At 41.2% G+C, this 27,272-nt stretch overlaps 1 protein-coding gene across 3 annotated transcripts in view; it reads right to left on the bottom strand.

Moving 5' to 3' along the window:
* The window catches only part of grb7 (growth factor receptor bound protein 7), an 81,003-nt gene that overhangs the window by 25,331 nt on the left and 28,400 nt on the right, over positions 1-27,272 (bottom strand). For all 3 annotated transcript variants that reach the window (XM_028819867.2, XM_028819868.2, XM_028819869.2), the window contains 4 exons: positions 13,891-14,035; positions 13,323-13,461; positions 7,776-7,932; positions 7,376-7,497 (listed from right to left, as the gene is read on the bottom strand). In XM_028819867.2, the coding sequence (XP_028675700.1) occupies positions 7,376-7,497; positions 7,776-7,932; positions 13,323-13,461; positions 13,891-14,035 (563 nt within the window). The remainder of the gene's footprint in view (positions 1-7,375; positions 7,498-7,775; positions 7,933-13,322; positions 13,462-13,890; positions 14,036-27,272) is intronic.

Below are 27,272 nucleotides of genomic sequence, written 5' to 3' on the forward strand. Positions count from 1 at the left end.
ACTGCGCGATGTGAAGTTTTTTTTTTAAATACAGTAGTGATGAAACTGATGCAGAGTCTCACAGAGCGCACAGAGCTTGTTTTTCTGTAATGTTAGTGAACCGTGGAAATGCAACTGAAATGGTTTAATTTTAATTCTTCTTATGTTATTCTGTGTACTTTGAAGAAATAGTGTATATATGAAACAATGTGTACTAAAATACAATATAGATCACCTCCCTTATTAATTCAATACTGTATCCAGCATGTTATGTTTCTGTAGAGGACGATTCTGTATTATAAGTAACGTGTGGCAACTCTACTGAGTTGTGGATGTGTGTGTGTGGATAAAGACTATTATCAAGAAATAACATAGGAGATGATCAAGTGTTAGTGACCCCCTACTACCATTAATAGACTTGGATTCATTTTCCGCAGCTTCATTGACAACATGTGAAGCACGGTCAAATTAACCAGATTAACTCTTTGAGGGCTGAATATTTTTTCCAAAAAACTCTTTTTTCTGAAAAGCACACAATGCACTGGTTTCACACATTAAATCAACATAAAACGTCTGTTGCTGCATGCTATGGCAGCTGTTGGTGCCTGTTTGGCATCTCTGGCAGCAGTGGCTGCGCGGTATCTGTCAATAAGTGTGCGCACAAAAAGGCGACCTTCAAAAGGGCGACCTCAATTGGGCGCGGCAAATAAAAGCGCACATAAATAAAAGCGATCTTCAAAAGGGCGACCTCAATTGAGCGCCGAATAACTGCGCGCATAAATAAAGGAATGCTTCAAAAGGGTGACGTTAATTGGGCGCAGCAATAAAGGCAAACACAACAAAATTATTACAGAAAATTTATTAGATAAAGGCAATGATTGAACGTATAAAAAGGTGAAAGCAAGAATATTAAAACATCCAATTAATTAATGCATGAACTTCTAACGAACTATTTCTAAAGCTCTCTATATTTCGTTGTTTTCAAAATTACAGAAAATTAGAGTAAGGCAATGACTGAATGTATAAAAAGTGCATTTCCAGATGTGTTTCCCATTGATAGTTTTCTCCTTTCTGAATGTATAGCCTTCGACTACGAGTAGATCTGCACCTTTGTTGCTCTTCACATATTCCAGAGCCATTTCAACTAAATTATCTATGAATGCCTTTATTTGCCATATTCAATTGAGGTCACCTTTTTGAAGCGCTCCTTTATTTGCGCGCGCATTTATTTGGCGACTCAATTGAGGTCACCCTTTTGAAGCTCGCCTTTATTTATGCGCACCTTTATTCGGCGCCCAATTGAGGTCGCCCTTTTGAAGGTCGCCTTTTTGTGCGCGCCCTTATTGAATAGGGGCGGATTGATGGTCAGCAGGAGTGCACGGTGGGCCAGCTACCTCTCTGTGTGCACAGCAGGTGGGCGACGGTGCCAGTCGTAGTGTGATGCAATATGGTTTGTACCTCTTGTCATCATAAGTGGTGATCCTCCTAGGGTGAACGCTGCTGTAGGCGCATCAGCTATGCGAACGTGTTCAGCACCACGATCAACTGGGGACCAATAAGGTGATGCTGGTATCTCACTTTCGTTTTCGATATCCATCTCCAGATCACTTGCATCAAACTCAGAGTACCAAAAAGTCAGATTCAGCGATAATACGTAAAATGTCCATGGGGTATTTTGTTTTGCACATTTGCTTTAGTCTCTCCAGATGTCAATGCCATTTTAGAGGCTGTTTACTCTTCACTACTCATTCACGAGCAAGGATTCGATGTCAAATCAACAAAGCTACGTAACTTTCCTTCAAGCAAAGAGAGTCGAACTAAAATGTAAGGGCGAGTTTTGTTGCACTTTATAGCCGGTTACCGTCCTCTACCACTAAATTTCGACAAAAGTCAACATTAGCCCTGAAAGACTTAAAATAACGCATTTAGTAGTTGCGTTAAAAAATGTAATCACAGACGTTTTTAACATGTTCATCGAATAGCTCTATTAAAAATTAAAATCAGAGAAACAAAAACATGCACTTCCCTTTACAGACTCAACTCTCCCTACACTAATTAAAAATACCGTATAGTTAAATTGAACTACAAAATGACGTGTAGTCAAACAAAGTTTAAACTCTAATCATGCCAACCTAGGGACATTTTGCGTGCTTAGTGGTCTGTGAGTTTAGTATCCTAATTACTCTCCACTAATATTATTATAATTGGGATTGAGATCAGCTTTTACACTGCCATGGCTGTTTGTCAGATGGGTTTAAATGCCTGCCAGTGCACTTACATCTCTGTGTGTAGGATTGACACATGCAATCATAGAGCTGGATGGTTTGACATCCGTAGCAGAGCAACGGGCACTCAGCAGGCTCCTATCAATTATGGAAAATCCACTACATCCATTAAACAGTGTCATCTCCAGACAGAGGAGCAGTTTCAGCGACAGACTGCTGTCACTGTCCTGCTCCACTGACAGACTGAGAAGATCATTCCTCCCCCAAACTATGCGTCTCTTCAATTCCACCAGAGGGGGTAAACGTTGAACATTATTCAAGTTATTGTCTGTTTTTTCTGTACCTGCATTTTTTATTACTCTTTAATTTAATATTTTTTGCTGCTGGAGTATGTGAATTTCCCCTTGGGATTAATAAAGTATCTATCTATCTATCTATCTATCTATCTATCTATCTATCTATCTATCTATCTATCTATCTATCTATCTATCTATCTATCTATCTATCTATCTATCTATCTATCTATCTATCTATCAAACTGGTTGTGCTGAAAAGAGTTTTTTGTCATGTGGATTTCAAAGAATGTTGTAGCCCTGCACGTACAAGTCTATCACTATCCATAATAAGCTTGTGCATCAAACACGGTTACATTATCTTCCATTTCTCTGTGTTATTTAGAGTGGAAAATGCACAAATAGGATTTGTAAAATTGGGCCAGGTACTGATTTCATGGCTCTTGAGCAAGATAGAAGGAGAGCATTTCTGTCTCCACGTCTTTCTGCTCAGAGTCAATGCACATCCTCCGCTCCCTTGACGTGTCTTTATCATTCTGCCTTCTTCTCCCTTAAATGCGTCTGCAAAGTTAAATCTTTTTCTTTCCTGAAAGACCATATCTCAAACTGTTGCTCTGCTACTTCTGTCCTTTAAACCTCACCTCACTTTTTGTTCTTTTTTAGAGGCCTGACATTGAATGTCAAGCATTAACAAATACTATGCATTGTAATTTTCATAAAGTACAGGTGTTACAAGGAATCATTTTAAAGCAAACTATTGCCTCGCCTTCTAACAGTGATTTCCTTGAGGTTGTTACGTTTTTCCTTCCTTCATTTGTCCCTCTTTGATTTACTATATGGAACATGGCCCTGCTATTCCCCTAAGATGAGACAGATGCTCACACATTGTGCTTCTAGTTTTGAATCTTGCTTGGTGTTAGTAGTTTTTTAATCATTCTTGAATATAAGTTCTATATTTGAGGAAGATTTTATTAATGATTTCTTGGTATTTGGGACAGGTTGGGAAGAAGTATAGACGTCTGTTAGCCGCAAGTGGGCCAATTAGTTCTCTTCTGCTTGGAGTGAAGGATGAGAATTGTCAAATTAGTGCTCTGCAAGTGCTGTTCATTACGCTTATGGGCACATTTCTTAACAGGCTTGCTCTTTTTTTAGGACTTTGTTCTCCTTTTATATGATCAGAATTGAACAGCAGATTGCAAACTAAAAAGGAGACCTGGTCATAAAATGTTGGTCTTTTATTTTTGAGTCCCTATGCGATTTGCCTTTAGTTAATTAATTGCTACATTAAAATGACCAAATGCCTGTTTTTAAATTACGGTAATTATAGCTTGCTTTAGTTTACAGAGTCATATTATCCTGTTTCCTAGACTTAAAGCATAAATCTATAAATCTAGTCCTGTGTGTAATGACAGTCAAGACTTGTTTCTGATACTACTGCTCCTGCATTGCCAAGATTGCCTGTACACAAAAAAGTAACATCTTTATTATGAGATGGGTGCCCGAAATATTTCTAACCACTTCCATGGTGTCATATCATTCTATGCCTCAAACTGGAAAACATTTGTTAAATAACTGATTCTCATTATGTTGTTTTCACCACAGTTGCAGTTAGTATGTATGGGTTTCATTCCTTCTTAGGTTTTATGGCCTAACTCATGTTAGTTAACATGCTCACATTCCTGCGCTGAATTTCCTTTTCTTCATTACAAAATCATAAGGAACTGGAAACAATCCTGGCAGGCTCAAGCACACAAAAGATAGATGGAAAAGTTGGCCTGCTCATCACAGGTGGCACTCACACACTCATGCTCATGCTCATAAATAACAGGCTAATTAGAGTTTTCAATGAACTTAACCCGCACGTTTTCGGGATGTAAGAAAAGAAAACTAGAGAACCCAGGGAGAGAATTTGCAAATTGTACAGTAATAGATGAACCTACACTGATCAGCCACAACATTAAAACCACTGATAGGTGAAGTCATCTCGCTACAGTGGCACCTGTCAAGGGGTGGGATATATTAGGCAGCAAGTGAACAGTCAGTTCTTGAAGGTGATGTGTTGGAAGCAAACATAAGGATTTGACAAGGGCCAAATAGCGATGGCCAGACAACTGGGTCAGAGCATCTCCGAAAGAACAGGCCTTGTGAGATGTTCCCAGTATGCAGTGGTTGGTACCGACCAAAAGAAGTCTAAAAGAAGGAAAACTGGTGAACTGGCGACAGGGTCATTTGTACACAAGGCTCATTGATGCACATGGGGAGCGAAGGTTAGCCAGTCAGAAGAGCTACTGTAGCACAAATTGCTGAAAAACTCAATGCAAGTCATGAGAGAAAGGTGTCAAAAAAGCACAGCGCATCACAAATTGCTGCGTATTGGGATCCATACTTGTAATCCGGTCAGAATACCCATGTTGACCTGTCCACTGACAAATGCACCTACAATGGGCACATGATAGTCAGAAATGGACCGTGGAGAAATAGAAAATGGTGGCCTGGTCTGATGAATTGCATTTTCTTTTAGATCATGTGGATGACCAGGTGAGTGTGCTTTGTTTGCCTAGGGAATAGATGGCATCAGGATGCACAATGGGAAGAAGGCAAGCTGACTGAAGTAATGTGATACTCTGGGCAATGTTTTGCTGGGAAACACTGGGTCCTAGCATTCACGTAGATGTTTCTTTGACATATACCATCTACCTAAAGATTGTTGCAGATAACATACCCCCCCCCTTCATGGCAACGGTATTTCCCTGATGGCAGTAGCCTGTTTCAGCAGGATAATACACCCTGCCACACTACAAAAACTGTTCAGGAATGGCTTGTGGAACGTGACAAAGAGTTCAAGGTGTTGACTTGGCCTCCAAATTCCCCAGATCTCAATCCCATCTATACGATGTGCTGGAAGAACAATTCCCCCCACCTCGCAAATTACAGGACTTAAAGGATCTGATACTAGCGTCTTGGTGCCAAATACTAAAAGACACTTTCAGAGGTCTTGTGGGGTCTCCACCACCAGGCCTAGGCTGTTTTAGGCAGTTTTAATGTTGTGGCTGAGTGGTTTAGGTCCCACAAGCATAGATAGATAGATAGATAGATAGATAGATAGATAGATAGATAGATAGATAGATAGATAGATAGATAGATAGATAGATAGATAGATAGATATGAAAGGCACTATATAATAGATAGATAGATAGATAGATAGATAGATAGACAGACAGACAGACAGACAGACAGACAGACAGACAGACAGATAGATAGATAGATAGATAGATAGATAGATAGATAGATAGATAGATAGATAGATAGATAGATATATATGAAAGGCACTATATAATAGATAGATAGATAGATAGATAGATAGATAGACAGACAGACAGACAGACAGACAGACAGACAGACAGACAGACAGACAGATAGATAGATAGATAGATAGATAGATAGATAGATAGATAGATAGATAGATAGATAGATACTTTATTAATCCCAATGGGAAATTTGTTAAGTATGTATGTGAAAATGTGGCAAAATACACTTTATAAGGTTATGTTGGCTCTTACTTATTATACTTTATTGGTAATAAAGAACAATGAATGTTTATTAATGTTACAACATTAGATCTTCATCGGTTGCTGCAAGTGCAAAAATCCCAGTATTGTTTTCCTCTAATCTGTATTTGTGTAGTTTCATCTTTCTACCTCTTACACTTTTACGAGAGTTCATTTCCTCCTGGAGGCAGTATGTATTTTATTTGTCTACAAAGCCTTTTCCTGAAGAAGACAACCCTACAGATTTTTATGGGCAAGGTTTACTAGAGTAGCTGTTGGTGAAAGACTTGATGAACTGATGACATGGATCTAACCATTCATTTGACTGGAGACAAAAAGGAATACAACTCAGGCAAATGAATACATTATTATTTCAAAATGTTTCCAGTATTTGTTATAATCCTACATTGCACATTTGTGTAATGTCACTCTACTGTTTTTACTGTTATTGGAGACCCATCGTCAATGTGCTTTTTAACTCCTTCTTCCACACTCATGGCTAATGCATGGTTGGATGGGGATTAGTTTATGAGCACAGAGGACTAAAGCAGTTGATGACAGGCTTCCAATTTAGACTAATATTGGTGATACTGACAACATGAATACATAGGTTAAAGTAATGAAAGGTCAGTAAAGCAATTAAATGAAAAGAAGGTATAAATGAGCAAGCAAGATCTGAAATACTAGCAAAGGTCAAAATCTAAATGACTAAACACTAGCAAAGTCTTAAGTCCAAAACACGGCTAAAAGTCAGAACTAATTGTCAGACACAGCAGGAATTAAAAATAAGAAAACACTTTAAAATTGAGAAAACAGAAGGCCCGATGGCAGATCACTGAGTGATAGCAAGGAGGCTGTTTAAATATTCTAGTAAATGAGCAAAAAGTGCATGAGGTGACTGCCTAGCAAATGAAAGTGGAAGGTGTCAGGTATGTCTGACTAAAGGTGTGGCAGATGGCATGCCCACTCGCAATGTCTTCCTTGGCAGGATAATAACCCCCTTTCATTTTTGTATATAATGTTATGTGGTAGAGTTTAGTAGGAAAATAACTTCATGGTCTAAAGTAAATTCATTATTGTTATAACAATGGAAGGTTCTTGGAATTTCATTTGATAAAGGTAATAGAAGTGCAACCTAATACAACGTAAGCATACAACCTAAGGACAGCAGAAGCAGTAATTCTTATTACCTAACACTCCAGAAGTATCCCACTTAACCCAAACACGTGAACAAAATCCTAAATATTAAATACTGATTCATAGAATGAATACATTTCAAAATGTTTTGCAACTCTAATCTCTAAGGTGCACGGTGTTTGCCAAAACTCACCATTGGCTTCTTAAAAAACTCATACTTGGCGTAGTTCTTGCGGAAGACAAACTTACACTCGCCTTCAAGAGGCCACGTGGCTTGGACCCCCACTACTGTTTCGTGGTCTTCAAGACATCGCTCTAAAGAACAACGGAAAAAAAAATCAACGATAACTGCAATTCTTTCTCCGGAGAAGCTAGTCATCGAGATTTCCTCACATTTGCAAATGATGGATTGAAACTTTACATGCTCAGTCTCATTCACAATGCACTTTTACTCCTTCTAATTATTAAATAGCTAGACATGGGTTCTGTAAAGCAGATATGGTTATAAATTGGGCCTTTTTCCCTTTAACCTCTGAGGCTGTTCCCCACTCTACACTCAGTGGTTTGTTTGTTTTTTATTCTGGGCCCAGTACCTAATCCCAAGTGCGGGTGCAGCTCCACAAGCGCCCAGCTCTCTTGATCCACACAGTGCATCTTTTGAACCAACAGGTGACAGATGTCTCGAGCTGTGGTGCTAGCAGTGACAGTTAGAGTGCGGCACCATCCATCTTCACTTGACACCTTTACAACCTGTAAATCAAGGGAATTAAAGAGATCTTGTCACTTATTATGAAAGATCATAGCATGATTGTCAACAAAAAAGAAAACTCTGGTGGTAAGGTCATAATATCATAATATATGTATAAACATATTTACAGTATATATATATATATATATATATGTGGTATACATAGGATATACAGTATGTGTATATTACACATGTTACTAATATTACCAGAAGTATTAATGTTACTGTTACTGCTGCTAGTAACTTAGGCAACATTGCACAGAATATTAAATGTATAATTACTGTATTTTAATAATAATAATGTATTATTATTATGCAACAAAAAGAACTACAATAATCTTCTTCTTCTTCTTTCGGCTGCTCCCACTAGGGGTTGCCACAGCAGATCATCTTTTTCTATATATGAAACAAATATATGCATACCAACAATAATATATGCATACCAACAATAATATGTGCATACCAACAATTAAAAAGAACCACAATAATAATAATAATAATAATAATAATAATAATAATTGCAGAAAGAAGATTGTGGGTTCGCTTCCTGAGTCCTCCCTGCATGGAGAGCACTTTGAGTAGTGAGAAAAACACTATATAAATGTAAAGATTATAATAATAACAATAATAATAATGATAAAATTATTACTCACAATGCATATCATTGTGCTAGGGAGTGGCAGGGTCTTACAAGTAAAGACTTTACTGTATTCTGTCCATGTAACAATACTCTAACTACTGCTGCCACTACTACTACTCTTACTATATGTTCATATACAGTATATAGTAAATGATGTGGCCTGTAGGGAGTGTCTCACAACCCCAAGACACAATTACACCAAACACAGTCCCAGGCTTATGAGGCCTATTTGTTTAAAGAAATACCTTTTCACTGGCTTTTTCCCTTTAAACCAGCACAAGCACAAGCACAATTTTTCCTCCTTCTTTCTCCTCTTGTTTCTCCACTCCTCCCAAGTGTGCTTTGCTCTACTCCACTCTCAACTCTGACTCACCTGGGGGAGTTGAAGGTTTCCTTTTTAACCTGAACCATTGGGTCAGGCAGAAGTTCCTCATGACAGGGGTGCTTCCTCTAGCAGCACCCAAGGATTCCAACAGGGCTTCCCACCAGAACTACTAGATGACCAAATAAGACCCATACCAGAAGGATGTTGCCACCATGTGTACTGGGGAACACATGACCCCAGAGAGCAGTCTTTGTCAGTCCTTCTACTATAATGGCCTTCTGGCCAGAAATAGCTACTCTAATAAACCTGCATCCAACTCCTCATTTACTATATATATATATATATATATATATATATATATATATATATATATATATATATATATATATATATATATATATATATATATATACATACAGTGGTACCTTGGTATACATCTTTAATCTGTTCCAGATCCTTTGACTTATACTAAACAAATTTTTCCCATAAGAAATAAAGGGAAAATAATTAATCTGTTCCCATGAAAAAAAATCCTATTGTTATTGTCATTTTATACATTGATGGGGTTGTATAAAATAATTTAAACACTGCTTAATACTAAAATACATAAATACAAAAGCAATTAGATGAAATAAATTAAAATTTAACCTCACTTTACTTTTTAATAATGTCTTTGTTTTTCACATTCGTAGATACCGTCGTTCTCTGCATACGGTATGCTGCAGCCATGTCCCGGATACGCATGCCACCTTCATACTTTTCAACAATCAATTCAAATTTACACGAAAAAACACAAAATCACGTGAAAATTCACATAGAGTTATAACGCGGGTTGTTCACTGAATGCTAGCAACTGGCGTACTGAAGCTCGTAGGCAGCATAGGGTAGAGCGTGGTGTGACAATGCAGGTCCGCTCCACGCTCCCATATGTCCTTACAGGGAGCCCTGAACCCGACAGGGTCGGTAATGTCACCGAGTTGAGCTGACAAACGAGGACAATTCTCAAATGAAGCCAGGGGATAGTGCAAGAATGCCAAGTGCTTTTATTTAAAACAAAAATCAGTGTCCAAACAAAAAGTGCAGTGCATCTGGTCTCAATAAATAATTATTTAATAAATATCAATAAAAACAAGTGTTCTGTGGGGAATAAAAACAACAATAAATAATTCCGATAAAATCCGAGGTTAAAAATGCAGTCTCATTCTTCCCGATCACAGCCCACCTGTGCAGGTGCGACTCGCTCCAACTACCTCATTAACTTCCCCGCGGTTGTGCAATCGCGCCCACGGAGAACGACACGGCTACACAGGTTAAAACCTGGCCCTTTTTTTGAAGCCACGGACCCGCTATACCAAACACAGTGTTCTAGCACGTGAGTCGTATTCCAAACAAAGGTCATATGCCAAGCAAAATTTTTTGCGTCCAAACAGGACGTATACCAAGTTGGACTTATTCCAAAGCAGACATACAGTATACCGAGGTACCACTGTATATATATATATATATATATATGGTTGAAATAGTTTACTGTCAAATAATGCAAAGAGTATGCGACACGTGTTTCGCCCTAATTCTGGGCTCATCAGGCGTACACACTCTACTGCACTCCCTCTCGGGAATCGAACCTCGGCGCCAGAGGCGAAGCCCCTAACGTTGAGCCACGGTGTGTGGTTTGTTTATTTGACAGCATGTAGATCGGGGTAATTACATTTATGGCATTCGTAGTCTGAATCACAATCTGATTGTATGGGTGGTTACCTATCAGGTAACGCTTGTGGTTGGCCAGCAAATCAGCTAACATCCGCACAAGCGTTACCTGGTAGGTAACCACCCATACAATCAGATTGTGACACACACTACGAATGCTGTGAATATATATATATATATATATATATATATATATATATATATATATCTATATACATTTGCAGTTGGAGATCCACGAAGGGAGAAAAAACGAATCACGTATCATAAAATAGTTTTATTCCTGAGCTTTCAACCCCTATCAGGGGTCTTCATCAGAGGATAATGCTTAGACTTACAGGAATCAAAGGCAATATATAGCAACACATTCAGTGGGGGGGGGGAGGGGGGACTTTTGGAGGTGACTAAGTCAGTATGATCAAGGGGGGGGGGTGTTGTATAGTTTAATTATTGTGTACATGTCCTTCTTAAGTTGGCATATGCTGGATTTATGTCCAAGTGTCTGTTGATGGCGTTTTCATCTGACAGCCAAGACTTGGCCAACTCTCTGGCACTTTTAGTACTGGCCTTAAATTTTAACCGTATCACAGACCTTCTCTTCCATTCATATATATATATATATATATATATATATATATATATATATATATATATATATATATATATATATATGCATGTGCATCAGAGGTGTCCCCCCCATGAGGTATACCCCCCACCTTGATTGAGGTATGTGATAACCCGGGGCACTGTCATCAACGTTCTGCTCTGCTTCTCTCTCTGCAGTTCAGAGTAACTACCCAGTCAGGTCAGTCGTCATTCTCTCCTGAGAGTGAACCACCATATGGAGAATTTAATTTGTGTTTTTTGCCCGAGTGGCTGTTTTCCTTTTTCACCTTAAAGCATATTTTGTGTTGGGCTTGCTATAATTAAATGGAATGACCCGGTTGGTGTTCCAACTTTTCATTGTTGCCCGTCCTGCCATTCATGTACATGACCACTCTATATATGCAGTATATAGAGTATATATAGTGTGTCTTTGTGTATTACTTCTGAGTATACAATTAGGTTATGGAAAACACAGACAAAAATTAACAATCACAAAATGTCTAATTATAAAAGTTTGGTGTAGATTGTGCGTACCAGATTATGACAGTGCATCTACAATAGCTTATCAATATAATTTGCAGAGCATTTCCCCCCATTTGCCCTCATTCTACTCTTTTGTGTAGGCAATTTAATTTGGCCACCACAGATGATATTTGTAATGAACCCTGAAAGACAAGGTGGGATCCAAGTAATCCTCACCCTGAAAGGAGGTAAAAACAGCGACAAACCAGCCTCTCTCTGTCCACAGTACGAATATAAGAGAAGCTGGCTCCTCCTCCTCCTCCTCCTCCTCCTCCTCCTCCTCCTCCTCCCACTTGACCTTTGTCTAGCTGAAGTGATGAAAAGGAAGTGCAAGTCATAATGACCTGAAATGACCTTTTCAATTAAAAAAACAGATAAGCTTCGGAAAGATTTAAATTGCCCATATCTTCAAAAGAATGTGTTTATGTGTCCTCAGTCTTCTTACAAACCACACAGCTGAAGAGCAGAGCAGGAAGCAGGTGTTCACTTTTCTTCCATGACAAGTGGCATGGCACACACACAGAGGAAGACAGAATGATTAGTAGCCCTCTCACACCATTGTGTCACTGCACCATTTGGACCCCTACCCTTCATCTGTTTTACAAGCAGCAACTGCCTGCCACTTCCTGTGCTCGCCTGAGGTCACACAGCTGGCCCCGGACCTTCCTGCCGGACATCAGTCCCCTTAACCGAGCACCTGCTTCTCTGAAGTCACGAACTTGACTGTAGATGGAAAGCTGTGCCTCCTGGAGATGCATAAAAATGCAGGTTAAAAGCTTCATGCTGTCTGCATTCAGGCCTCCAGCATAACAGCTAACACACGTGGCTGGACTTGCGACGCTTGCCTGAGCCCAGTGCCAGGTGCCAGCTCTGGCATGAGCAGTGAGGCCCTCGGCTATGTGCTACAGACTCCCTAATTGTCAAACAGCACAAAAGCATCTTGTCTTTTCACCTCAACGGCAGGCTTCAAGTATTTGCCTTCAGGAGGGGCGTAGGCTACCTGGGGCCCTAGGCTTGTCACAGGCACTCTTAACAAAGACCTTGCGCTGCTAACTATTCTAGAAAGATTAACAGCAGACGGAAAACAAAATCCTCTTTCTTCTGGGGAGCAGCCTCATCGGGGTCGAGACATTCCTTATGCACCGCCAGTGTGGAGACAGGAGAACCTGTTCTGTCAACTTGACTAGTGGAATCGGGCCAGAATGCAGCCGCTTGGCGTGGAGACAATGAGCCAATTGCTGGCACGAGGCCTGATAACACATTCGTCTGGGAGAAATCAAAACACTTCGATATGAAGCACCGGTACAAGCTGAAAAAGATCTTGGCTTTTTCTTAAACAAACAGAAAGAAAACAATAGGCATCCTGTAGCTATAGAAATAGTGGACTCTGATAAACAATTAACGCAAACTACACTTTTCAGCAACTGTAGCTAAGGGCAAAACCTGGCACAGTCCGTTTTTTGTTCATACCTGCTAGCCAGCAATCCCAAAACTAATCAAATCAGAATTTGGACAAAGAAAACAGACAGCTATAGACAGTTTGGTATGTTTATGCATCCACTTGATTTTATACTCCACACACAGTGTCTACTTACATGTGTAGCCCCTGCGTTCGAAATGCCCTGACCCAGTGGAGAACCAATGAGAATCGGAGAATTGGAAGGGCTGCAGAGCTCAGGAAAGGGATTGGGGATTGAAGGCAGAGATGATGCCTGGGGCACTTCTTCTTTAAGTCTGTAAAGAGACAAACAGCTAAAGGGTGAGATGGAGTATGGACTGCTAAGTGTCCACATGGACATTGTGCTCACATGGTTGGCACCAGATCACACCTTGAAATCTGAAACTTCTCAAGAGCCATGAATTTGGATCCAGTCAGAGGCATAGAATTCATTAAAGGTCAAGGAAGCACTTGTAGTGTATAAACAAAGAACTTTTTAGATTGGTGTGGAGTGTGTTCAAGACAAGAAACCTGAAACTCGCTAATGCGAGTAGAACAGAGTCAGGAAAATCAAAATGCAGTGAAAGGAAAGGAACTGATCAAGTGTAAAACTAGGGAGCATTCCCAAGGTACAGTGGAGCCAGATCAAGGCTAGGCCAAGCTGGATGCAAATCAAAGAAGCCTTGTGTTAGATACATTGAGGTCAATGCTGAGCTATACTAAACCTGCTCTGTTGGATGGACAGAGGCTGGGACCTCTTGATTGAAGGGCTGTCCACACTTTCCAGAGAGGTGTCTGTTCCATTTGTGTGTTGCCTTTCTGTGTACTGATGGGTCCTTGAGTGAGGACCCTCCTCATCCATTGAACTTCCTGTCATGAAAAAGTAAAGATGCAGATTAGCGGACACTGAAATAAGTGGAATCACTACGTCATAGTGACAGTTTCTCCATGGCCATCCTCTTTGCTTGAAATGTCTCTGAATTTTCTCTTGCATGCTGAAAAGAACAGAGCAAGAGATTTACACAGGAAAGAGAAGTATACGTTGTGGAGGACCTTCTGAACTGAAGATGTCAAAGACATTTTCCAGGTGATGGCTTTTGTTTGAACTCAGTATCTGGAGGCCAGATGCTCACCTCAATGTTTTCCTAGATTCAATACCTACATTTAGTTTCTGTTGTCATGGTTAGAGTGGTATCATGGAGCAATGGTTAGTGTTTCTGTCTCAAAGCTCCTATGACCTTAGTGTGATCACTTGCTTGTTCACCTGTGCTGGTGTAGGCTCTCTCCAGGTAGTCCAGGTCCCCCTAATCCTCTAACATGAGTCAATGTGTGAGTATGGCCAATAATGGGCTTGTGTTCTACCCAGCATGTTCAAATGTACCACATTAAGTTTCATCCTTGTGTGACTGTAATAGAAAAATGATGAAGTGATAGATTTACATAACTGCTGGCCCAACAGTAGTATGCTTTCCTTTTAGCAATGTGCTTCTTAAGGCTCTTCTCATTTTCTGTGATATTTGCTGAGTAGTCAGATTCTGGTATCAGACACACATGTATGTGACAACAGATGGAAGATTATCCTGTGTAATTTACTTGCCATAAATTCGTCTATTTCCAGAACTACACGAGCAGTCACAAGGAAGGTGTTGCAGGCCTGTGTGAGAGTATTCATGTGTGCGAGGCCATTCATTAGTATATTTATATGCTTTGTTATAATATGAAGTTTATTTCGATAAAGAGTTTTCTTCAAGTTCTGAACCACTTTGCATACGCTGTGACTTTCCAGGAAGTAAGTCTGACACTCCTCTTCTAAACTAACAAATGGTTACATGAACCTTTCCCTTGGAAATAGGTTGCAGGTCATCTGTCTGGGACTGCTTCACTTCACACAAATGCGGAAAGTCTCTAGGGTGTTAGGTCACTGCCACTCTGTTGAAATGGCCCGGGTCTGATTACCACAAACAGAGATTACGTTTCGTGGAAACAAAGCAGCATTTAAGGCTGTAAATACCGGCATCCACCTATACATAGAGGGGCAGCAGAAGATACCAGAAATACGGCTACTCTGAACATCTCCCAAAGTCCTTTGGTGTGCACATAGGACCCAGCATACCGACAGCAAGGTTTCATCCTGATCAGCTTGCCCATGAGTGTCTGTTCATTAATTAATCTACAGGACAGAGACTGGTATCCCATGGGATTTGAACATTTTGTTGCATCAACTTTTACTAAATGTAATAGGAAAACTTGGTGACCACTTCAAGCTGCAATAAATTGCAGAATTTGTTGGCTCTGTACCAAACCACAGTATTCTTTTTGTCATCATCATCCTAGCCAACTGACTCACACCGCTGTTTTGTGCCACAGCTTCCATTTATCTATTTAACTTTAGCTTTTATCCAAATTGACAGATCCCAAGTGTTCATTGCAGGTGTTTTACTCTTTCCACAGGCTGAGTTGTAACTTTTTAAATGACTCACTCAGTTTCACAGGGAGAGTCAGTTATGGGGATTCAACTGGCAGCCTTGTACATTATATACCTTTACCACAAAAGGGACACACTCCCTCCAAAATGATTATGGTAGGATGAGGTAGGTGAGGCATATAAAAACGATGTCCGCATTTTAGGGGCAGTAAATAAAATGCACTTTGATTAAAATACAAAGAATGGACACTGTCCCAGGTCTAAAAGCCTGGTAAAATAATTTTAGGTGATTTGCATGCCGAGTGTAGTGGAATTGTGTAATATTTTAACAGATTGAGTAGTGACTCACTTGGAGTAAAAAACAGTTTGGCCAACAGCGGAGAAGAAACTGGCAATATTATTGTCCATAGTTCAACACATTAACTGATATAGGATTACACTTCCTCCTACATGTCGGGTAAGATAAGGCATAGTTTTCCCTTTATAGACAAGTAAATACTTAAGAATCGATATGTAAAATGCAGTATTGGAAATAAATAGGAGCAGACTGGAAGCAGGACAGCAGTTCATTAAAGAGATGAGGAAATACATTTTATAGATTAACGTTCAGGTGTACAGACCACCACAAATTGGTTTAGACGTTGTGAGTGCCATGCTGGATGGACCAGCATCCCAAACAGGATGGGAGCTGCCTCTTTGCTGGGAAGGGAGGCCGTAATAGAAGGACAGAGATGGACTGGTGTCCTGACCCGCATTGAAGTTGATTCCCTGCCAGGCAAACGAGGCTGCAATAAAAGGACAGGGATGGACTGGCATGCTGATCAGGGCTATGTGTACCTTTCCTGGAAAAGAGGCCTGCGCAGAAGAACAGAAGGTGTCTGCTTCTGAGGGCTGTATTTTCCCTCATTACACACAGTGGCAGCATCCCACTGGTGGAACACTCATTCTGATACCCACTGGGCAGGCTTGTAATTGCAGTCCCATGGGACATCCCTGTCAGGGTTCTTGAGTGTCACCAGGTGGAGCTGCAGGGGATTGTTATACTCTCTTTAAAGGCCTTCCGTCTAACCTGGAAATGCTTCCAGTGTGCAGTGCTTTTGGTACCAGCAGTACTCTTGAGTCTGGCGTAAAAGAAGCCGGTTTTCCTGCATGAGTGGCCTGAGTCAGGAAGAGGTGGATAAGACTACGTGGGAGATGAGGAAGGAGAAGGAAAAATGATCACTTTGTTGAAAAGGAGGAAATTGGAACCTTATGGAGGTTATGTGTCAAATAAACCTAAGACTGTGTTGTATAGTTGTGTGTCTGGGGTATAAGGGGTGCTGCTATGCCCCCTGGTGGCCACATGGTCACAAGGTACAAGCACAGTTTTACATATTGTCTAACTTTCAAGGATAAAGTCACTCTATAGTACAAGTTTTCCCATGGTTTGTTTCATTAACGGGTTAAGTGACTCACTCAGAGTGACACAGTGAGTCAGTATAACAACATTGTTTTTGAAGTCCAACCATATAGACATTAAGCTACATTTGCTGTACATTTTCGTAATATCAAACCAACTTTATCAAATTCAGTCCTTCCATCCATCCATTTTCTAAACTTGCTTAAATAGAGCACAGTCGCAGGGAAGATGGAGCCTGTCCCTGCAAGCATCAAGCACAAGGCAGGAGTAATCCAATTCAGGGTCATAGAACAGGCACAAAGCAGGAGCCAGCACAGGGCAGGATTCCAGTCAATTGCAGGACCCATTCCTCCATAAACCCACAAGGTCTGTTAAGGATTAACAAATAATGGTGTGGATTTTCCTTCTATATCTTTGGGGATCAGTGAGAAGAGTCACTGGGCATATTGGGTCATTTGTTACATAAAAGGTGGTCAGAACATTTATACATTTATTGATTGACTAGGCTCACTTCGCGTCTCTGCCACTCGCATTGTGAAGAGGGGGGCTGAACGCACCCCAAGGAGATGTGGTTGCTCCTCCGACACCCCCTCTTAAACGGTAATACAATGGGACACACATGCAGTTTTTTTTTTTTTAGTCTCCTCTTTGCTCGATCAGCTGCTGGCCTGCTGCTGCTGCCGTGCCACGTGATCTGCATTTTGTGTGGCGCACTTCTGTCATATCACCTATGTACATATATTCAATCATTTTCACTTTTACCATTTCCTCAGTATCGCATTGAATTTTGGTTCCGTGTTTGGAATTACATCGTGACAACGTAACGTATAACTGCCCGTTGTAACGGCCGACCCCTTACCCAGCCGGCAGCTACACCTCCAAGACCTGTGGCCTGGATAATTTACTGAGTAAGAATCTAACTATCAAGCCGTACCTCTAACAAAGTACACTTTTCCCCACAATTGACGGTGTAAATATAATCTCACAAAAGCAGATATGTAAAATTATACTGATTAAATGTATTAAGTGAAACAATAAGACAAATGCTAAAAATAGAAAGAAACATATAAATATAAATATCCTTCCACCACATCAACAACGAGACACCACCATATATAAATACAACAAAACCCTCCCTTGCCCCTGTAACATATAACACACAACACGAATAACAAAAAAATGAATGAGATACAGAAATGATCGCGAACTTGAGTCCGGTTATAAAAACTGTCCTGAATATGGTTGACTGAACTAATGATAAATGAGTCGTTTGATTTTCCCGGAACAAAATGGAACAGCCTCACCGTGAATCCTCGGTGTGTGGTGGATGATGAAGTCCGACCCCGGGGTCTCTCGTGATGAGGGTATTGAAGTAAGTTCAGCGAATTGAAAAACAAACTGGATGAAAATGCGCGATGTGGAATACAGCAGGTATAAATGGCTCGTGGTCGTGAAAATGAAAAAGTCTCCTTCTCTTCTCTCCTCTCTCTCTTCCTCCCGGCTATTCCCTCCTGATGGTTTAAATAGTCCTGTGACGGCTGTAATTGATTAATAGTGAACAGGTGTTTTCCAGGTTTGAGGCTGTGGTCTTCTTCCATCATCCGTCCCCCTTTACGGGGACGGTATTTACTGATACACACACATAAACAGCAAACGGGACAATGGAAACGAGACGCACTCAGTACTGACATTTGACAACACTATGTAGCCCCACTACACCGTGACTGTATATCGTTTCTTTCTTTCTACAAGAAATGTGTCTGACATAACCATGCAGGACTTTTCCAACTTTCTCTTTGCATAAGCTTCTGGCCCCGGGTGTGTTTACATCTCTTGGCACGAAGACTCATCTCGCGGGACGTGAAGGTCTCTCTGAGACAATCACATCTCGACTCCTTCCAAGATTTTTTTTTATAATAGAGAGATTTCTTGTCACAGTGAGTGAGGAGTGGTGGCTCTGGGGCTAGGAACCTAAATGCCAGAAGCGATTCCACTCCATTGGGCTCTAGAGCAAGGCCCTTAACCTGCAATTGCTCCGTCCTGGGTATGACGTTAACTTGCATCCAGCAGGTCCTCCAAATTACAGGGAAAACTTGGGGGTGGGTGGCAGGATGGGCACTCCAGCCACTGTAAAACAACCTCATACTGTTCTGTTCCATTCAAACTAGTGTGGTGCTGAGGTGTCACCTGTTGCACGGCTGTGCCAGGTCCTAATTTGGGATCCAGAGGTGGTTTGTCATGTGGTGGCTGCGGCAAGGCGCTGTATCAGTGCCTGCTCCTAACCTCTTTCTCTCTCTTGTCACAGTGGTCAGCATCTGCAACAATAAGCATGGGCTGTTTTTTCTTTCGTTTCTCAGTTTACATTTGTAGTACTAGGGTGTTGTACCGTGTTAGCCATTATGAATGTAGAGAAAAGCCAAGCAAAATGACACCTTTTATTGGCTAACTAAAAAGATTACAATATGCAAGCTTTCGAGACAACTCAGGCCCCTTCTTACATCTTGCCTGAAGAAGGGGCCTGAGTTGCCTCAAAAGCTTGCATATTGTAATCTTTTTAGTTAGCCAATAAAAGGTGTCATTTTGCTTGGCTTTTCTCAGTTTACATTGGTATGGATGTATAGTTAGTTACAGGTATGCAAATGTGTAGATGGTCTTAACTGGGATGTGAATGCAGAGGGCTTGTCTTGTTTAAATATTTGGCAGGAAGGGACAAAATGAGATAAATGCTTTATCAGAAGCCATACACAAAAAGAAGCAATCAGGGCAGTGCTTATTTACAGAGGCCCTCAAGTGTCTGCATCAGCTAACATTGTTTGAGGTCTCATGGGGATTATGTAGGCAGCAGCAAATCAGGGCTTTCAGATTGGGAAAGAAGATGATTGGGCTCTCCTCACAGTCCTGAACAACTGTCCTGCTCAACACTCTTTGTGCCATATTGCTACTTACATCTGGACAGCCCAAGGCATTTTTTGTTTGCTCCATGCAACTACTGTATAAACAAATTATTAAATGCAAATCTAGCAGTTCAAGCAGTTTTGATACATACTAATTCCCTGCCTAGATTCCTATCATGAATTGAAAGGTCAGTAGATTTTTTTTGTGCACTAAACGGAGGTTCAGAACATTAATATGCTATTTGCTGAGTCCTTTACAATTTACAATAGTTAGTGACTTGAACAGTAAACTGATCTGAGACTTAGGGGCAAATGTTTTGTAATACATACATTTAAATATAGGAAGCCTTTCCTGAAATGGGTTTAAATATAATAGTGGAATCATCACTCTCCACCTACAGGCCCAGTACAGTAGCAATTAAAAAGGCCAATATAATGTTGGGCAAAAAAGTATGATGTGCCAAGTGCCAAGTAAAAGATATTATACTTCAATTATATGATATCTGGAATATTGTGTACAGTTTTGATCTACATATTTCATTTAATAATACTAGAGAACGTCCAGAGATTTGCTGTTAGGCTGATTCCAGAAGTGTGGGATGTTCCTGCCTAGCGCCCTGTGCTGGCTGGGATTGGCTCCAGCAGACCCCCGTGACCCTGTGTTAGGATATAGCGGGTTGGAAACTGACTGACTGACTGACTGACTGACTTTAACTGAGTGGAGATCAAATGTTACAGAAAAGCAGAATTCACAATATAACCCAATCTGCATTTACCCCTAGTATTTCTGACGTCTACGCATGTGGAAGACATACAAACTCCTACTGGATTGATTTTGCTCTTTGGATATTCTTTTTATGAATGTTTTAGCCAAAGACAGGTACAGTGGAACCTCGGTTTGTGAGTAACTTGGTTTACGAGTGTTTTGCAAGACGAGCAAAAATTTTTAATAAATTTTGACTTGATAAACGAGCGAGGTCTTGCAGTATGAGTAGTACGTATACGCTTTGTCTGCTGAGCGTCATGTGATCACAACTGAGCTGATGGTTCTTCTCTCTCTCTCTCTTGCGCTGCGGGATTGTGGGTAATCGTCTCCTATTCTCTGTCTGAGTTGGCGTGCCTCACTCATATAGTCAACATCCGTACGAGCGTATACTGTTTACTACAGCATTAGCATTGTGACTGTGTGTGCTCGTGTGCGCGTGTGTGCTGTGACGTGCGAGTCCCCGTCTTGCACCCTTAAACACGAAGCTGAGTCTCAGTACTTTAGCTTTATTCAGCTTGAAACAGCAACAGCGCGTTTATTTATTGTAGCGGGATCTGCCACTCTCCTATACACAGACACTGCAGTCAGGCAGGGCCCTGCACATTTATAACGTTCCTTGTTCCTTGTATCAGCCATCGACGGCAGGTGCTTATAGCATGTCTGCAATCTTTTCAGATTCAGTTTTACGGCGACCAGCTACAGCGCTGGGAGACTGCGATTGTTTTGGGACGCTCTTCCGTGTGTCGTCCCATTGGGTGCAATCCCACAAGAGTTTAGAAACTCACTAACACCAGCCATGATTCTTTTCAAAGGTAAAGTGCAGGTTAATTTGTTTTATGTATTTTTACTTTATATTTTGTATTAATCATTTTTATATGAATAATTTTGGGTTGTGGAACAAATCATCTGAGTTTCCATTATTTCTTATGGGGAAATTCACTTTGATATACGAGTGCTTTGGACTACGAGCACGTTTCAGGAACGAATTATGCTCGCAAACCGAGATTCCACTGTAATGTGATAATTTGAAAATATTTGCTATCCCTTGCCCTATGTGTACCTTCACTGCCTTTCCTCTGTATTCTCGTGTGTGTGAACATTTCTTCACCAGTGCTCCGTTTCTCGAGTGCGTTCCTGTAAATCCTGCTTCTCCCACTTTGCTGTTATTTCTCACCTCCTGTCCGGTTTTATACTTTTTCTGTCTTTGAAGGAGCCTTTGTCAGTGTGGCTCATATGCCTTTACTCCTTCACATGTGCTTACACATTCACGTCCTCTTTTACCGTGTCACCAAAGCCAAACAGACCAGTCAGATTGCTCTAAAGGGACTGGACACACAGACCTCACTGTTTTAGATAGTTTTTTAGTAACATACCAAATATCTCTCATTAAGCTTGCAAACCCTTCTGAAAAACATTAGGTTTATATACACACTTTATTAGGTACACCTGTTCAGCTCAATGGTAACACAAAAAATTAATTAGCCAATGGCAGCAACTTAATGCATTTAGGCATGTAGACATTGTCAAGGCGACCTGCTGAAGTTCAAACCAAGCATCAGAATGGGGAAGAAAGGTGATTTAAGTGATTTTGAACGTGGCATGGATGTTGGTATCAAATGGGCTGGTCTGAGTATTTTGGAAACTGCTGCTGTACTGGGATTTTCATGCACAACCATTTCTAGGGTTTACAGAGTATGGTCCGATAAGGGAAAATGTCCAGTGAGCATCAGTTCTCTGGGCAAAAATGCCTTGTTGATTCCAGAGGTCAAAGAAGAATGGCCTGACTGGTGCAAGCTGATAGAAAGGCATCAGTAACTCAAAAAACCACTTGTTACAACCGAGGTAAGCAGAACAGCATCTCTGAATGCACAACACAACAAACCTTGAAGCAGATGGACTACAGCAGCAGGAGACCACACTCCTGTCAGTTAAGAACAGGCAGCTGAGGCTGCAATTCGCACAGGCTCACCAAAACTGGGCAATAGAAGATTGGAAAAATGCTGCCTCGTGAGGCTGGTGGTGGTGGTGTAATGGTTTGGGGGATATTTTCTTGGCACACTTTGGGCCCCCTAGTACCAACTGAGCATCGTTTAAATGCCACAGCCTACCTGAGTATTGTTGCTGACCATGTCCATCCCTTTATGACCGTTGTGCGCCCATCTTCTGATGGCTGCTTCCAGCAGGATAACATGCCATGTCACAAAGCTCAGATCATCTCAAACTGGTTTCTTAAACATGATGTGCAGCCAACAAATCTGCAGCTACTGTGTGATTTTATGATATGAACATGGACCAAAACCCCTAAGGAATGTCACCAGCACCTTGTTGAATCTATGCCATGAAGAATTACGGCAGTCCTGAAGGCAAAAAGGAGATCCAACCCTGTACTTAGCATGGTGTACCTAATAAAGTGGCTGGTGAATATATCCATCCATCCATTTTCCAACTTGCTGAATCCGAACACAGGGTCATGGGGGTCTGCTGGAGGCAATCCCAGCCAACACAGGGCACAAGGAAGGAATCAATCCTGGGCAGGGTGCCAACCCACCGCAGGACACACACAAACACCAAGCACACACTAGGGACAATTTAGAATCACCAATCCACCTAACCTGCATGTCTTTGGACTGTGGGAGGAAACCGGAGCGCCCGGAGAAAACCCACACAGATACGGGGAGAACATGCAAACTCCACGCAGGGAGGACCCGGGAAGTGAACCCAGGTCCCCAGGTCTCCCAACTGCGAGGCAGCAGCGCCACCCACTGCGCCACCGTGCCGCCCTCTGGTGAATATATGTCTCTAATATACTTTTCTAATATATTTGGTTCTTTTGAATCTTGAGTATGTATGTAATCCAAGTAATTTACTTGATTTGAATGGTGAGAAAAGCCAAGCAAAATGACACCTTTTATTGGCTAACTAAAAAGATTACAATATGCAAGCTTTCGAGGCAACTCAGGCCCCTTCTTCAGGCAAGATTTGAATGGTTGTAATTCCTGTAGTACATCAATGTTGGTTATCTTCAGCTCATTCAGTTCAACTTATTGTAAGAAATCTGGAGCTACTAGCCTGTGACATTGTCTTTACTGTCCTTGAAAATTTTGATAAATAATACTATTTTTTATCTGACATGGTAGTACTTGTTGGTGTAGCCCTGTGGTTTTACAGGCCCAGGTTTCTATCTCATTACAAACTTTTAATGACCCATAGCATGCCATTTTAAATGCCTTGACTGCACTGTTATTAAACTGTGTATGTTACAAGTGTTTACTGAGTCGAGCTCTTCTTGTAAAAGAGCAGCACAGTGCTGCAATTCTAAATTCTGTCTGGGTTTGAATCTGAAACCAGTCGATGCCCGTATGGATTTTGTATGTTTAGATATCCCCATGTCTATGTGGTTTACTCCAATTTACCTATCACATTTCAAAAATGTATGTTTCAGGTTAATTGGTAAATCTAATGAGGTTTATTATAAACATGTGTTAATGAGGGTGTCCTTCAGTGGACTGAAATCCTATACAGAATAATGGAGCTTGAAAATAAATCAATGTGTATATATATATATATATATATATATTTGCTATATAATGAAATGCTTCTGTGTGTGTGTATGCATGTGTGTGTGCGTGTGTGTGTGCATCTGTGTGTCTGTGTGTGTGTCAATGTGTGTGTGTGTGTCCAGTCTCTGCAAGCAACCTGATTGGTCAGTTTGGCTTTGGTAGATCAGTAGTAGGGATGACGACATGTTATGTTTGGGGTGTGAAGTTCAATTACTGTTTCTGACAATTTCAAGAAAAAGCTTCTGCCTCCAAAGGGATCATGGATGACCCAGAACTGTTGTCAATCCAATTGGCTGTGACCTCAGAGGTGGTCTTGTGTTGCCTGTTAAAAAAGAACCTCCTACCCCCAGCCAGATGAGCTTGGAGTCAGCAGTGAAGCAGAGGCAATGGCTTGCCTCACAAAAGGACGGAGGAGGAGATGTCGGTACTGTTGGTGATAGTGGGAGGAAGGTAGGCAGGTGATGAAGACTTGTTTGATGTGGGGTCAGCTCCCTGAGTGGCTAAGTGTTTCTTGTTTTCCTTTTAAGGTAAACCTGTCCCCCATACCTCCCAGAAACTCTTTTTGTTTCAATAAATTCATTGTTACTCGACTTTTGAGGTGCCTCTGGGTGTTATTTTATGTTCTTGAATTGCTCAAGACCATCACAATATATATACAGCATATATATAGTAAATACATGTGTGGGTGTACTGGTATTCCAACTGGTTTTGTAGATGACCCCCTACTGGGAGGACATAATAGAAGGAGTGTAAGAATGGAAGAACAACCCGGCTAGGAAGATCCTACACTTTTATCGCATTTGGGAGGAGAAATTAATGGATGGACAAGTCATCCTCCAGAATGAGAGGTGTGCGTGCTCCTCTAACTGGGTTTCAGTTTGAACACCCACAGGGTTGCCTGGGATAGGGTCCTTAGGTGCCACCAGGGAGTGCTGTTGGGAGAGGACCTCTCTGTTATGGGCAGATTCTATGTGACCTGGTTGTGCTTCTGTCATGCAATGTCATGGCACCAGAAGTGCTCCCAGGTCCAAGACAAAAGGAGGCATCTTGCCTCATTCAGGAAGCTGCAGTTGGCGAGGTAGAGAACAAAGCTTGCCTGGAGGAGAGTGAAGGAAATATATTATTGGATTGTGCTTGTGATTACTGGTGTGTTGGAGGAAGAAAGGTATTTAGTGTAATAAAACACACTTCATTTGTACACTTGTGCCCCCCTTTGTTCACTTTATATATATATACAGTATCTATCTATTATATACAAAAATCTTGGGTCGAGACATGATCATTTTGGAGAGACATTTTGAAGTCCCACAAGACTACTTGCACGTCATGCCCTACTTACAAAGGAGACAAGGAAGTGAGATAAAAGGAGAGCTGCTGTACAGGCTTTTAAATTATCGTCGCGCAGCGCAACATGCAGATCACGCAGCACGGCAGCCGCAGCTTCTGTACAGGCTTTTAAATGATCGACACGCAGCACGACATGCAGATCACACAGCAAGGCACAAGCTGTAGCTGGCTTAAAGGACAGCTGCTGTACAGGCTTTTAAATGATCGATGCACAGCTCAATATGCAGAACACGCAGCTCGGTAGCAGCAGCTGCAAGCCAGCAGCTGATCCGTCCGCATCTCCTTAATGTGTGTTCAGCCCCCACTTCACAACATGAGCGGCAGAGACGGGAAAGTGGTGAGCGTGAGGCGTGCCCCCCGGGGAGAGGGGTTTGGTGGGGGGGGGGTTGGTTGGGGGGTGGGCAAGCGAAGCGAGTAGGGGGCAAAGCCCCCTAGTATGTATGTATATATATGTATATATATATATATATATGTATATATATGGGCGGCACGGTGGCGCAGTGGGTAGCGCTGCTGCCTCGCAGTTGGGAGATCTGGGGACCCGGGTTCACTTCCCGGGTCCTCCCTGCGTGGAGTTTGCATGTTCTCCCCATGTCTGCGTGGGTTTCCTCCGGGCGCTCCGGTTTCCTCCCACAGTCCTAAGACATGCAGGTTAGGTGGATTGGCGATTCTAAATTGGCCCTAGTGTATGCTTGGTGTGTGGGTGTGTTTGTGTGTGTCCTGCGGTGGGTTGGCACCCTGCCCGGGATTGGTTCCCTGCCTTGTGCCCTGTGTTGGCTGGGATTGGCTCCAGCAGACCCCCGTGACCCTGTGTTCGGATTCAGCGGGTTGGAAAATGGATGGATGGATGTATATATATATATATATGTATATATATATATATATATATATATACATATATATATATATATAAAGTGAAGCCCTCCAAACCACACCTTGTTAATCCACCTCCCCCTTACACCCTCCTAATCCCCCCACTCCTTTCTTATTTGCTATACAGTATACAGTATCATTTGGGGTTGAAAGCTTAGAAATAAAAAACTATTTTGAGATACGTGACTCATATTCTCCCTTTATAGATTTCTAGCTACAAATATGCAAACCATATTACAGACATTCCTTTCTATATATATAAATATGTATATATGTATATGTGAATATATATATATATATGGTTGAAATAGTTTACTGTCAAATAATGCAAAGAGTATGCGACACGTGTTTCACCCTAATTCTGGGCTCATCAGGCGTACACACTCACTGCACCGCCTCTCGGGGAATCGAAACTCGGATGTCAGCATTAGAGGCTTTACATTGCGTCACAGCGTGTGGTTCATTTATTTGACAGCATGTAGATCGGGGTAATTACATTCATGGCATTCGTAGTCTGAATCACAATCTGATTGTATGGGTGGTTACCTACCAGGATGTTAGCCGACTTGCTGACCAACCACAAGCGTTACCTGGTAGGTAACCACCCATACAATCAGATTGTGATTCAGACTATGAATGCCATGAAAATATATATATATATATATATATATATATATATATATATATATATATATATATATATATATATATATATATACACATTATATATACGTATGAGTGAGTGTGTGTTGTGAAAAATGCCTTTGATATTTTGTTCAATTTAAATTTTTTTAGAAATAAAAATTTAATATGGCAATTTCAACTAATTATCTGCACATTTTG

Source organism: Erpetoichthys calabaricus, chromosome 14 (genome assembly GCF_900747795.2).
Source record: "Erpetoichthys calabaricus chromosome 14, fErpCal1.3, whole genome shotgun sequence".
In the NCBI taxonomy this organism is placed as follows: Eukaryota; Metazoa; Chordata; class Cladistia; order Polypteriformes; family Polypteridae; genus Erpetoichthys; species Erpetoichthys calabaricus.